Source organism: Micrasema longulum, unplaced genomic scaffold (assembly GCF_059751315.1).
Source record: "Micrasema longulum isolate JH-2025_06_02 unplaced genomic scaffold, ASM5975131v1 h1tg003053l, whole genome shotgun sequence".
Lineage (NCBI taxonomy): Eukaryota > Metazoa > Arthropoda > Insecta > Trichoptera > Brachycentridae > Micrasema > Micrasema longulum.
The window spans coordinates 85,920-101,150 of record NW_028280158.1 but is presented as its reverse complement, the minus strand read 5'-3'; the positions used below and the strand labels follow the sequence as shown (position 1 = coordinate 101,150).

General features: G+C 31.4%; 1 protein-coding gene across 1 annotated transcript; it reads left to right on the top strand.

Moving 5' to 3' along the window:
* The first annotated feature begins 2,897 nt into the window (after positions 1–2,897).
* On the top strand, positions 2,898–13,478 carry Bmcp (uncoupling protein Bmcp mitochondrial). Its single transcript, XM_088241758.1, has 7 exons — positions 2,898–3,076; positions 3,376–3,523; positions 5,409–5,616; positions 8,757–8,840; positions 9,697–9,876; positions 10,669–10,761; positions 12,523–13,478. The coding sequence occupies exons 1-7, from the start codon at positions 3,013–3,015 to the stop codon at positions 12,640–12,642; spliced, it is 897 nt and encodes a 298-aa protein (XP_088097884.1). The 5' UTR covers positions 2,898–3,012; the 3' UTR covers positions 12,643–13,478.
* The last annotated feature ends 1,753 nt before the right edge of the window (positions 13,479–15,231 follow it).

Genomic DNA, 15,231 nt, shown 5'->3' with positions numbered 1-15,231 from the left:
CCAACTTACCAAGCAGAACTCTTCGTCAAGAACCTGTGACATCAAAGGCGGAGTAATATCAAAACTTAAGAAAAACATAGAGCTGATAATACGGAACATAAAAAAAAAAAACATTTTGTCTTTCTGATAGTCTATTTACAAAAATAAATATTTAAAAAACCACTGAAATTCCTCGATAAATTCTCTCACCTTGACCTGGCCGGGAATCGTGCCCCCGCTTAGTAGAAAAGCGCACTTAATCGTACCTGTACCACGTGGAGGACTAATAACCACTCGATTTAGTTTTTTAGGAGTCGAGAACATTTATCTAGGGTTCTGAATTTAATTTTCACGTGGAATTGTATTTATTACCCAAACATACTTAATGCTTGTTATTTTACAATACTGTATGGATTTTGTTAGGATATCGGGCTTACGGATTAATACAGGTCCAAGGTTCGAACGCCGCTGTACCACGACTTGATTCCCATTTCTAATAGTGAGTTATTTACAACCGGTTAAAAATGGCCTGGATAAAAGGATAAATAGGATAATTAGGATAAATCATACAAACGCAAATATATACATTATTTTTAATAAAAAAATAAAGATATTGTCCCAGTTAATAAATTAATGATTGAAAAAGGAAAAAATGAAATATTATTTTAACCCTTTCAGTACCAGAGCGATACTAGCCAGTAAAAAATATTTTTTTTTGCATTAATAGATTCCATGATTTTTTATCATATTTTTACAGAACCAAAAAAACAAGAAAAGTTATGTAGTTTAAAAAAAAAACATGTAATTGAGGAATGACATTGGGGCTTAGAGGGTGTAAAATAAACGAACACAGTACCAAAGGCATATTTCATATAAAAAGAAAACTACAAAATACATACAAAATAAATTCTTATGTTACATTTACAATGCAAAACTTTAAAAAAATCAAACATTTATATGTTTAAAAAAAAGGATTAATTAATTAAGGAATTTTACAAAACAACTTCTGTTTTTTAGAAGACCAAGAGCCACACCACACTTCTAGCATTAAATTAATGACCTTTGATGTACAGCTTACACCTTTGCTGTTTATCAATCAAGGTAGGCCCATGCTTCTAATCATCATATCTGATATCGGCTATAAGATGCATGGCAGCCAGAGTACGGTTTTGTTTGGTACTGGGTCCTGCTTCATCCGCAAAACAAAAAGGTACACCTCGTTTTTGAGTTTCATCTCGTATAGACATAAGCGCCTTAGTAATTTCTGCATGAATTTCTATCAAGACCTTGGATTTCTTACCTAATTGACAAGAATGTCGTTTATACAACAGCCAAACACTAACCACACTCATGTCAATTAGATGAAATACAATTCGAAGATATAATCTTTTGCTTCTTAAGTCTATACGGTAAAACTCTAACACATTGTTGGGGTCAATCCCACCCATAAACCTATTATATTCGGCAATGATAGCGGGACACGGTACATCAACATGGACAGAATCTGCCTGAGACCATTGTCTTACCGTCGTTACAGGGTTGTGTCCCAGATACAACATAAACTGGCTTCCGAACGAACCCGGAGTATCCGAAGAATCCTCTAAATATTCCGTCTCCAGATAAGAGATGCAAGGTGGTAAAATTACCGCGGTATTTTACGGGAATTTTACCAGATTTTGGTAAAATACGGTATTTTTCGGTATTTTTCGGTAAGAAACGAATTTGACGTACTAATTTTTATTTTTCAAAGATATTACAAATACGAGTAGCTTTGTTTTAGAACACTTGACATGACTGCAAAAACCAGGTTTAGATCCATCTGGTGGTTGTCGAGATTTATTAGAAGTATGGAACGTTCAAGGTCATTCAGTATGTACTTTTTCACATTTAAAAAAAAAGGGTTATTATGTTTTGAAACTTAACAGGATCGGTGGACATAGGATCCTTAGTAAAAGCTTAAGTTTGTGACCTTGAACGACTACCGCTCATGCCATGATTTAGAAAAAATGGTGCTTAAAATCAGTTTTTTGTGTATAATTACGTCCCTGAAGGTTTTATAGAAAAAAATATACGAAAGTCTGAGAAAATAAAATTTACAAGTTTTTACTCGTATAACACCATTTGACTACCAAGGTGATTCCTGAAGTACATGAATTCATTTATCAAAAAATGAAACAAAAATAATTATTTAAACCTTAAAATTATTTAAATATATTAGTTTATTAATCGATAAACTATTTAAAAAATATTCACAGTACGTAAAAGTAATATCTTATCTTATAAAACAGTTTAAATCCTTGTAACGCCAAGCCAATTTGAATCTTTAAAACCATCGTTCTAAAACCCAAATGACAGAACAAGCGTGGGCTACCAAAATAAAAACTATATTTTTTCATGTAGAGTATATCTTTGGCTAGATGTGTACAAAAAATGAGGTAGGTTGGTTAAAAAACTAACGAGATATTATTACTTTTCTTTGTCTACCTGAGGAATGACTCTGGTAGTGAAAGGGTTAAAACATTTTAAAGAGGAATAATAGCCATCTATGAAAAAAAATAGCTACTAAATAAGAATTTAACTACAGATTTCTTCTATTTTTTAAATGGTACTGCCACCTGTGCTTGAATTTTACAAGCAGTTCATTAATAAAAGAAGATCTCTACAATGCTGCCAGATATTAAAGTTAAAGCATTGGCAATAACTTATATTTGAATAAATGTCATAAATAAAGAAAAAAATACGTGACAACGTGTAAAAACTATGAGACTTCATAAAAGATTATTTTACAGTAATCACAAAAGCAGAAAAATAAAATGATTGTATCGGTATTGTGAAAATACATAATAATTTTACACCAAATTTACTGTTAAATGTGGCAGCACTTTTTTCAAACACGTTTCTTGAACGTCTGTCAGATTGTCTGACGCAGATTGCGAATTTGTTCCGCGATTTTCGAAGATTCCCTCGGTGTAGTTTGGTTTAATGTTAAATAATTATCTAAAATAATCTAATAATTTGAACACGGTGCATGTAATGGGAGATAGCGACTGGAGACCGTTTTTGTACGGAGGGCTCGCATCGATAACCGCTGAATTTGGTAAGTAAATTATAATTATTTGACCTACAGCTAACCTATGTATTTCCGATTTCCGATGGAGGGGAGACGTCAAAAGACCAAGTCCACGTGCTGTTTGGGTGACTCACGGCATTCCCGTTACGTAGTTAACACTTTATTTATAAATATTATGAATGAAAACATCGTTCTCCGCTATTTTACACTTGTTTTGTTTTCGTAATTAGCTATCTACAAAATTTGTTTTCACCGTCTGACGTATTCTGTGTATATTTAGATTTACGTTATTTCTGTTGTAAAAGCTCAGTCATGTTTTATTTTAGGGACTTTTCCCATCGATACAACGAAGACGAGATTACAAATTCAGGGCCAGAAGTTGGACGCGAGACATGTTACACTCAAATATAGTGGCATGACAGATGCCTTTCTGCAGATCTCTAAACAGGAAGGAGTAGCTGCCTTATATTCCGGGTATGTTTGTCTAACGCCTCACTTATTATGTAGTATATAATGTTTGGTGCCTAATAACTGTATTATTATAATAAAACTATAGGGTTTACATCATAGAATTAAGAATAGTCCAGAAACCGCATACGCGCATCAAACAGAAGGCGACTAAACTACTCTTAAACGAATAGCTTTACATTTTGACCCATTAGTTTCTTTGTAGACGTCGCTCAGTACGCAACTCCTGATTTGAATTCAACTATGCCGTGTTGTGTCGTTTGAAAGCGTAGAAATGCTGCTGGGATCAACAATAAACAGGATGGGATCACATTTCACGTGAAAGTAGCAAATGCATGTGTAAGTAGCGAATGCATTACTCAAAAATTTTATTATTTTTCCATTTGTCAGATTGTCGAAGAAACAATATGGATTTCGTTCGTGTTGCCAGGGTAGTAAATTTTTTTACCCTACTTTGCTCATCTAATGAGAGAATTAATAACAATTTGATCCTAGGATTAAACAACTCTGTGGTGGACATTTGACCGACATTATCTTTAAAACATCAAATATTATTTAACATGATTTAAAAATATCCGTTTTATGTAAAATTCAAATTTTTTTATTTTTTAAGTTAAAAGTTACTTAATTAATTAATTCAATTAGGTACTCTTATTAAATGACCCTTTACTTATCTACTCTGTTGTGTCAATCAATGTTTCCGCATGTACAATAAGATTTTAGAGAAATAAACAAATTGCTTTCTTTTTTTAAATATAATTATCTTACGTTTGTGTTATGGTTATATTTCTCGTGATCTGGCAACATTACGCGATGACTTTAAGCATGCGCACGGCGAAAGTGGGGGGATTTTTGGACACAGACCGATGTATTCAAATATGATTCTACGCTCCTTCTGGATTATTCTTAATTCTATGGTTTACATAATTTTTTTCCCAGATAGCCATTAATAGACGAATCATGAATAAGTACAAATTAATAATTGCAATTTTTAACTTTTGAACAAATATAAAAATATTAGTACTTAAAAATCTGATTACTTGTAAGAAATTTATTCTTTAAAGATTATTCTTCAATTCAATGTACAATTTTGAATTTGTAGTTAACTTTATTAGCCATTTTGCAGTTGGTAATCTATTTATACCTATTTATACCTTTTAATTTATCAACAATTTTTTTTTTCTGGAAGTTCTTTCGCTCATATTATTTATATATATTTTTTTCATTTAGAGCCATTTTTATTTGTCGTAAATAACTGTGTTTAAGAAATGAGAAATAAGTTGTAGTAGAGAGAGATCTCCTGGTCCAGATTCCGGGACACTATCATGGAACCACAAGCTATCTCGAAAATACCAAAATATTGAAACTTTAAAAGCTTTCATTGTACTCCTCACTGCAATTTGTGATCAGTCAAATACACACGGTCAGTACAATCACCTTATTCTAGTTTCCCAGCATGACAGTGAAGGAATAGAGTGTTAGTTCCAAACTGAGACTGCGGTCATACGTCCCAGAACCCAATTAAAAAAAGGTAGAAAAACGTAGTAATACAAACAAAACAAGCAACGACATCAAACCTCTATACATATTGGAAGCATTCAAAGAATTCTCCCAAACAACAAAATGAAAAAAATTGCATACCAAAGCACATAAGTACATCAAATTATCAAGACGATACTGACAAAGTTCTAAAGATCCTAACATGACCCTATCAAACTCACAAAACCCTAATTGTTCTAATACTAACAGAAGGTACAATCCTTTCCGAAGACCTTAATTGTCCTAACAACCTCTGAGACCTTAGAGCAAACAAAGCGGGTTCTAAAGTACAGTCAGCGCGTGGTCCTCTTGAGTTAGTCTTCTCTTTAGTTTTGTTATGAATGTATTACAGGATTTGGCCGGCTGTCCTCAGACAGGCAACATACGGAACTATCAAGTTCGGGACATATTACTCCCTGAAGGAGCTGCTGGCCAAACACAGAGGGGGTAATCCCGAGTTGGCTGAGTCTGTGTGGGGGAATGTGTTGTGTGCTGTGGTAGCCGGAGCCTTCTCTAGCGCCATCGCCAATCCTACTGATGTGTTGAAAGTTCGCATGCAGGTAGTTATTCATTCACATCTGTTTTGTTGAGGTAAAGATGATACTAATGCATTTTGACCGTAAACAAGGAAATGGAATTCGCAAGAGATATTGGGGTGTTTAATGCCATAATTTCACTAAATCATTATGATGATTTAAAACACCATTTTCTTTCTCTCAATTTAAATCTAAAATAACAGCGAAACAAGTGAATTGTTTATTGATTCAGCGTTAATTTTGATTATGTTTATATTTTCACCAGATGATGGTCCCCAGTCAGTATAATTTGTAGCCATAATAACTCCTCTTGGCAACAGCGCAATATACTGTGCCAAATATTATTTGTGCATTTATTGTATATTTATAAAATTTAAAAAAATGTATAACTTGGCAAGGGATTTTCCAACATACAAAGTGATTTTTATGAACAAAGTAAAACTGAGAATTTTTCACCTGTACACTTACTTGAAATTATTACAATACCAGAACACCAGTGAACTAACGTAGCATAATCTCACCAGTTTGTCTGTGTCTGGGTAGATAAAGAGTATAGTTCTGTGTGTGAAATAGAACCAGAATCCTGGATGAGTACTTTTGACTCGATGGATACACTCAGCAAAAAAATCCACATCATAGTGTAGTGGTTGGCGCATTCGCCTACTGAGGTCGACATAAAGTATTTGTGGATAATGGTGGTATCACACTGCTATATTTCATTGTCCCTAGAAGCCTAGGACTGATCACCTAACCTTCCCATAATAGATGATTAAGATGTGCTAATTTTTTTACTTTACCAATGCAGTGCCCGTTGTATCATCAAGTGCGGATAAGGGTTTGATGATCAATGATGAATCTCATCCAATCGATAAATATGTCTATTTTAAAATAGAGAAAAGAGGACCACATTTAACTGTATAATGTATTTTCTTATTACTATTTTTTGTAATTTATTGTTTACCTATAAGAAATACTTATAATAAAATATTTGGATAAAATGTTTTATGTTTTTTGTTATTGACATAAATAAATTCTAGCTGTAGATGATGATAAACATATTACTGCACAATTCATTAATTTTTATTATACACTGTACAGTCCATTTAAATCTTTAATAAACCTTTGCTCATGTATGCCTGACAGGGTTTTTAAAAAAAACATTCTACTGTGCCTGCTAACACAAACGAAAATTGTATGTTTACTTTGTTTACCGACAGGCATCAACGTATGATATTTCATTTCATTTTTTTCATTTCGTTTTTTTGCACCACAACAGGCCAGAAGGCCTAATTACAGTGGTGAATTATATTACAGAACAACCAGGCTTGAGAAAAAACACATTTTAATTTTTGTTTTCTCACCGGGAATCGAACCCGGAACCTTCCGTGCGTGAGTCAAGCGTCTTGACCACTACACCACGGAGGCCGCCATATTAACATAAGCTTATTAAACATTCGAACGCACTGTACTTTGTATACACTTCTTTCATATAAAACCAACTACAGCCTCAAAAGGTAATAGAAAACCGATTTTGAGAGCGAATGAAGGTGTTATTAATAATTGTTCCGGTGTTCAAAACTTTAACCTCAGATATCTCTGCTTTTTGTTTTTCACATAAAGCCTTTGTCCTCTGGTATCTTCAAATATCAACAATAGCCTTAACATACACAACACACAAATTAACAAGTATCTAAAAGTAGGCAACGATGTGCGATATGTGTCTTCATAAATGAAAAATCAAGGAAGAAAAATTAAAATGGTTTTATTGATTAATTGCATCTGTATAAATATATTACAATTCTTTTGATATCAGGTAGGTAAATCAATATAAAAGAGATTGATACTTGCTTATTATAAATATTTTATTTACACCTATCAAAAATAAACATCATTTATATGTAGTTACAATTTACATCAGTGCTAAGTAGTACTAATTTTAACATGCAATGTTTTTAAAATTGTTAATTTTTTCAGTGAATAATATGACCTCTTAATGTTTCCACTCAACTCTCCATAATCACTTGTCTTATCAGCCTGACGGGCATTTTTAAGCCAGTAATTTCCAGTTCAGTAGATGTCTTATCGCAAGATTCGCTTGGTTTGATTTTTATTATGTGGTTTATGCATCACTTAGATTAACAATTTGAAATTAAGTCAAATTTGGCTATAATGGTAATGTAAAAAAACAAGATTTCCGATGTAATGAGGAAACCTTCGTTGACATTTTAGTTCATGGTTTTCTTCATACATTTATTTACTTTTATAACGAGCTACTTCTCAGACATAGCAAACAAAAATATTGTCAACAGTTGAGCAAAAACTCTTTATTTGTTAGAATTTTTTTTATGAGGATCTAAGTAATAAAATCGGCTAACTTAGGACCGATGCCGCTAGGCGTTGGGATCGGATTACGTTTATGACAGTATGTAAGTGTCTAAGTACCTACCTAATTGGTGTTTTCACCGACAACATTAAAAAATCACACGTATATGGTTGAAATTGTACGTAAAAATCCAAGCTTTGTGAATTCAGTAAATACCGGTTCAGCACCTCATTACAATTAACAACTTCTTTTGTAATTTATGAATGATATTTTTGCTTCGGGGGTTTTAACAATGTTTTTCAGTTTTTTTTTTAATGTTCTATGGTCAATGCATAATAAACATGTGGGTGATGTCAAATCAGTGAAAAACTAACCCTTGAATTTTAAACATGCCTACTAACAAGAGGAAGTGTCTTTCAATTTGTGAAAAAGTGGCAATTATTTTAGAAATTGAACGTGGTGAGAAAAATGTTGAAGGGTTTGAAAAGTTTACTCTATCTTTATCCACAGTGTTAACACTGTGGATGACGAATGTTTATTTATCTGCATCTGAAATTTAGAAAGTGGTATGTTTTTAAGTATTTATCATAATTTTCCTTATTAGTTTTATTTTAAAACTATCAGTATGAATATACGTATATTTATTTGTTTACTTAGTGGCAGTATGCTATAGCAATTGGATTTTTTAAAAAGTCTCTCTGGTATAACGAGTAATGCTTATAATTAGCAAATTCACTCGGTCCCATCTTCCTCATAATAATCAAGTTTGTCTGTAATTATCGTATTTTTTTTTATTTCTTATGTATATATACATATATCTTATATATCATATTTATTTTAGATTCATGGGAAGGGAGCCGATCAAAACTTGGCAAGATGCTTTCAGGAAATTTATTTAAACGAGGGAATCAGAGGATTATGGAGGGTAAAAATTATATTAATATTACTATATTTTACTGATTGACATATTTCTGGAACTTTCCCTTATCTTATGTAGCATGATAAAATGAATTCAGCTGAAAGGACTGTTTTCCTTTGCATCAGTTATTGCTTTGTGCAAACATTATGTTATCAGCTGTATTAAACACGACCTTATAGATCAAGTTTCATGTTATCTGATAAATATATTGTTAGAAACCATCATAAATATTTGTTTACTCATATTATATTGTCTGTTAATATGTATTTCATTGCTCTGTAATTATCCTTTATTTTTTGTGTACTCTGTTTTACGTCTTATGTATATTGTAAAAAAACAAAAAAATTAAATAAATAAAAAAATTTAAAAAAGGGACCTAGATGATTACATTTTATTAAAGTTTTTTTTCCTTTATTTGGGTCTTTTTCCAAATATGTAATAAAGATTAATAATGTGTAATGTGTGTATAGTTTCCTTTTTTTAAATTGACGATTGATCAAAATTCATTCAAAAGCTTTTTTAAATATTCACAATTTTAACAATATTCCAAAGTTATTAAATTTATCAATATCTTAAAACTAGAAGCCAGCCTCGTAGTGGTTGGCATATTTGCCTACCACGCTAGAGGTTCGGCTTTGATTCCCCGCAAGTTTGATGTGAAATATACTGCAATATTTCACTGTCCCTGGACTGGTACCTGAAGCATAAGACTGATTACCTTACATTCATGTGACAGATGATCGAAATATGTTGCATCTGGTGTTCCAACGTAGTGCCCTATGCAATATCAGGTGCGAATAGGGGCATGGAGATGGTGATAATGTGCAAACATTTTGATGCAATATTTTGTCTACTTTTCTAGGGAGTGGGGCCGACTGCTCAGAGGGCAGCCGTTATAGCAGCCGTAGAGTTGCCGGTTTATGACAAATGTAAACACAAATTGTTGCCCGTGTTGGGGGATAGTGTTGCTAACCATTTCACATCCAGTTTCATCGCCAGCTTAGGAAGTGCCATTGCTTCCACTCCTCTTGATGTTGTGAGGGTAAATATTTAAATTCTTTAATCCAAATATTTCATTTTATTTACTTTAATAACATTTTCAGTTAAAAACACCAAAAGCTGTCATTTCAGTTGTTACGGAAATATGCCAAAGCTATTTATTTTAATTTGAGTCTTTGGTATATTGAGTTTGGACTGAAAATAGGTTGACAGCGCTGGCATTTGTTCTCATATTATACATGGAAACGTATTTTGAGAAATTATGCATAGAGAGAAGTTACCTTTCCTTCCCAAAGCGAATCATTCTTAAACTGTTTCGAGGACGGAATATTTAATGGGTCATCCTAACAGACCCGAGTAATAAGCACAGATGATTCTGTCATCAAATATGTGCAAAACAGCCAAACATATGACAGTTCTTAAGTGAAGTTAAATGTAAAAGAAGCTTAAATGAAATTTTTACAGAAATAAACTATAGTGATTAGAATTCTTGCGCAGAAAGAAAAAATATATAAGAAATAAAGCTGCAAGGTTATAGGGTTGTGTTAAATTTCTTACCTAATAATGTAAATGAAATATTTAGAGTTTTTACCTGTAATAACACACAATATTACACTTTAAATAATAATTGGTATTAATATTTACTCATTTATTTAATAAAAGAAGTAAAAGTATAAATATCATCATTATCCCATAGTTAATTGAGTATTCGATTCACGATGGAAAGCTTCCAGAGAAAAAAATGAACACTAGTAAGCTACCTACCTCACATTTACTTTTTAGTGTTTAATATAAATTTGTATGTTGAAATAATGTTTACATGGTTTATTTTCAGACAAGACTAATGAACCAGCGAAAGTTGAAAAGGATTAGCGGAATATTGCCCGGAGAGTTGTTATATAAGGGAACTATTGATTGTGGTTTACAAGTAAGTTATTTGATCTTGTTAAACACTGGTTTCGATTCAAAGTATTCCATAAATCTGAATTGAAAGTGATGCTACGTATTAATATTTACGACAAGTTTTAGCAGTTTATTTAATAAATCTGTTTAGCTCTACATAAAATTGATTTATTGGCATAAACTTGTTTCTTAAATTTGCTTTTAAGAGGACTATTAAAATAGTGAGCATATTGTTAATATTGACAATGATTAAAACACTAAAACTAGTACAGGTAATCCTCTTATAACACGATCTCCAACAACACGGTTTCTTTCTGACACTATTAAAATTTTAGCTTGACTGTGGAACCATCTTCCATCCACTATCAAATATGTTTTTACAGTATCTCTGTTTAAATCACGTCTGAAGAAATATCTCCCTTCTCTTCCTTAATCTATCCCTTATTCCTCTTTCCTCTTTATTCCCCTTTTCCATTGAGTAATAGTATTGATTTAAAATAATATATATACAAACACAGGTAAAATTTCTATTTTTGTATATTTTCAGCTTTTTATTTTATTTTCTATTAAATATGTTTTGTATCTTAAATTATATAAATAAAACTTTTATTTTATCGGTCGGTTGAAAGAAATTGCCATTTGACAATAAGCCTGTTGATGTACAATTTACATTATGTACAAAAAGTTAAATAAATAAATAGAATTTTGCCGAAACCCTCCTATAACTTAGTTGTTGGAGCAAAAAGCGACAGTGAATCGATCAAAATCTATCGGATTTGTTTTAACGATATCTACATTCAGGACTTTCAAGATTTATTGATAGAAGATGAAATTGGCAAAGCAGATTTTCTGGAAAAAGCTTCAGAGGTTCAATTTGATTTCTAGGAGAAGAACAGTGGCGAAGATTGTAAAAATAAATAAATTATTTTTATAGAAATTACAAGAAGGTAAAACCAAAAAAAAAGTTGAATGTTCAAAAGGGAGCTGGATTTCCCGTTTCCCTAACAGGCAATCTACAACAAAATTTTAAGGAATAGCAAGCAAACCAAAATCACAGACTTTTTAAAAAGGACAGAACGTGGAAATGATAAAAAAAGATTTGGGTGAAGATCATAATATTATCATTTAGGTAACCAAAAAAATGTTTTCGTATCGAGCAGAAAAGAGGAAAAAAATCATTAAATTAAGATTGAACAAATTGAAAAATTTCTTTTTAATGATTGACACATGAATATATGTAATACTTTTTAATGAATGTTTGATACAAAAAAAACTGGTTTGAATTTTTTTTGGAACCTAACCCCCCTTATTGTATTGGCTCTGAGTTTCATATAACACTGTTTAATATATTATGTTATAAGATGGCATTTTATAGGAACCTATCTACCGTGTTGTAGGGGAGGGTTACATGTATCTTTGAAAGTATTTTTACAACATTATATTTGTACACTGCTTCTACTCTTACTGTACTCTTCTCAACAAATACTTACTCATGTCGATAAATATGGACAAACAAATTGTTGTACCAATTATATAGAGGTAGATTTATACCCGTATGCAGAGACAAATCTTAAGGTAAGGAAAGTACATTCTATTGTCTTCACCTTCGGGTTATTCTCTGCATTTGAAATTAGAATGTACTTTCCTCACCTTAAGTTTTGTCTCTGCATACGGGTATTAATGTTAGGCTTATGTGACTAATAGGCAATTCCATATTTATAAGTGAGGTAAAATTATAGCGGTACATATTCATAATTATCATGATTGCAATTTTTTACTTTTCTAGGCAGTGCGAAATGAAGGATTTGCCGCTCTTTATAAGGGATTTATCCCCGCCTGGCTGCGAATGGGACCGTGGAATATTATATTTTTCATAACATATGAACAGTTAAAGAAGTTTTATTAGAGTACTATCATAACAGTCATATGTTTATATTTTCTAATTGCATTTTCAGTTTATGTTTTTTATTCCTCTGTATTCTAAACTTTCAGCATTTTAATTATGGTTGCATTTTAACCAAGCAAAGTGATAGAATTTGATTATAAAGTTGTTGGATTTGTAAATTAGGACAAAATACGTACCTGAAAGATCGGTGCTTGCGTTGTGATTGATATAGATTAGGAAATTTATAAAGGCGTTTAATTATAATTCTTATTATTTGTACGCATAAATTAGATTATGCATAGATCTCGAATGACATTTTTAAAATGCTTTCATAGTACTGATAACATGTTTCAATATGTTTATGAATGTTATCGATACAACTTTTTTATATTGAGTAATCTCGATAAGATCTTAAGTACATCTTAAGTTTTGCTTACACCTTTAGAAAAAAACCACTTTTTTTTCAATAATCCAAACTCAAGAATGCTAACTACATTATTGAGTTTGTTAATGTATTTCTTTAAAAAATGGTTTGATAATAAATTTTTGTTGTATTTAAAAAATGAATCTTATTTTTTAAATTTGCTATACGTATATGCATAGTGGTCTCTGGTAATTCCGCGGAAATCGGACCAGAGAACGGCTTGATTACTGAAAACGCCGGGTTACTGGAAATCACTAAAAATAAAACATTTAAACGGCAGAAGCTATGTTTTATTGTATAAATTACTGAGCTACTCGCTTGGTAGCTGCCTGTATAAAAACACCGGATTACTGACAGGGCTGGAGAAGTGAAGTGCTGGATTATAGATGGTGTGCTGTACTTATATATTAGCAATTAAAAAAAAAAAAAAAAACTATTGAATGGTCTCATCGATTTGTGGAGTTCAAACCATTTCAATATTTTAAAAGTTCATACGTAATATGTAAATATTCATATGTAAATCACATGTGCGTGTGTCAATTCGTAATGCAACAAATTGGAACACACCTACTAATCTAATGATCCACTAGTACGGCATACATTTAAACAATGTTGTTCGATTTTTACACGTTGCCACAGCAAGTTCTACACTTACAACTACTAATTTCGCATTTAGATAATAAGATTGCCTTTGAAACATATTTTTCTCAGATTTGTAACACTGATCACATTATGTAAAATAAATTTATAATATGCAATGTAAATTTGACTTTGACCATCTGGCTTTATTTTAATGTAATTATTTGGTTTTCTTATTTGTTAAATCACCGGTCCCTTGTTTTTGATAAACCACATATAAAATTTGTGGTTTATCAAAAAAATGAAATGAAATGTTAAAAATGAACCATTACTACCACACTTTTATTTCAAAATAGCCAAACGTTAATTTAAAATATAATATGGAGATTATAATTTATAATCTTACAACACATTCACCAGTATGCTACAGTAACATATTTTTTTAAATTAACATCTTGATATCAAGTTTTATTGATTGCCATAGAATTACGTAATTAGTATAATATATTTTTATTTTTAATAGGATTTTAAACTAATTAACATTTTTTATTCTTTGACAATATCATTAAATATATCTTAAAGTGTGTACCTATCAGTTTTATGTAAAAACTAGGTGGATAGATGCCTTTTGTTTATAAGGTCAAAACCAGTGAATATGATAAAGTTTGTTAAATATGCATAGTTTTTACTTCCGAGTGTAATGTGTCCGTGTTGACTGAATTTCTAATATCGTTTCAAGGTGCGAGTCTCATGGCTTATATAGTAATAAACCTCACGCACTGTGCGACTAAGATACAAATATTATTTTTTATTTTGAATGTAAAAAAATGTGAGTTTGATAGTCATTAGAGTGTATAGGATTTCTTTATAAGTTTATTTTAAGGTTAATTTTCTTTACCAAATGAGAATGTTTGTTTAGTATTTATGTATTTATTCAATCTAATGTTTCAGTTTTATTTCAAAATATTTAATTGAAATGTTTTAATAAAAGTGCCAATATTCAGGTTATTTTTGTTGAATTATTATTTTTTTTGCACCACAACAGGCCTTGAGGCCCAATCGCAGAGTACACCTAGGCTTGAGAAAAATATTTTTTTTTGTGTTCTCACTGGGAATCGAACCCTGTACCTTCCGTGTGTGAGTCAAGTTTCTTAACTACTACACCACATTTGACATTTACAAAAAAATGGTTTAATTGTTTTAAGCTTTGTTAATCATTCATGAACAAATGGTCAAAACAAACCAACGAAAGGTTACACAATCCTTTTTACCATGTTTATCTGAAAGGTTTTTACACGCTTTAATGACACAAGGAGGTATTTTAGTTTCTTTTCTAAACGTCACACCTGGTTGGCGGTCGAAGAACGACTAAATACGCATTGAGAGTGACTGAGCGTTTGGGCATTAGGGATGTGTCATCATTTTTTAGAGTCCAGGGCATGTCTATGTGTATTAATATGTTAATGCAGCCAATAATATTTATTTATTTCTCCAATTATTTGTAAAATTTATTTTTGAATCTCTTTTTACTATTAAAATAAAATAAAATTGATAATTGCCCAATTTTTGTATTTAGTATCACAAATAATTCATAGTTAGTAAAATTA

What these genes read in the sequence shown, in the direction of transcription:
- Bmcp (XM_088241758.1), top strand. Translation starts at nt 3,013, where the DNA reads ATGGGAGATAGCGACTGGAGACCGTTTTTGTACGGAGGGCTCGCATCG. An exon ending in TGTTGAAAGTTCGCATGCAG is followed by an intron (nt 5,617 to 8,756) that starts GTAGTTATTCAT and finishes TATTTATTTTAG; the next exon opens with ATTCATGGGAAGGGAGCCGA. An exon ending in CTCCTCTTGATGTTGTGAGG is followed by an intron (nt 9,877 to 10,668) that starts GTAAATATTTAA and finishes GTTTATTTTCAG; the next exon opens with ACAAGACTAATGAACCAGCG.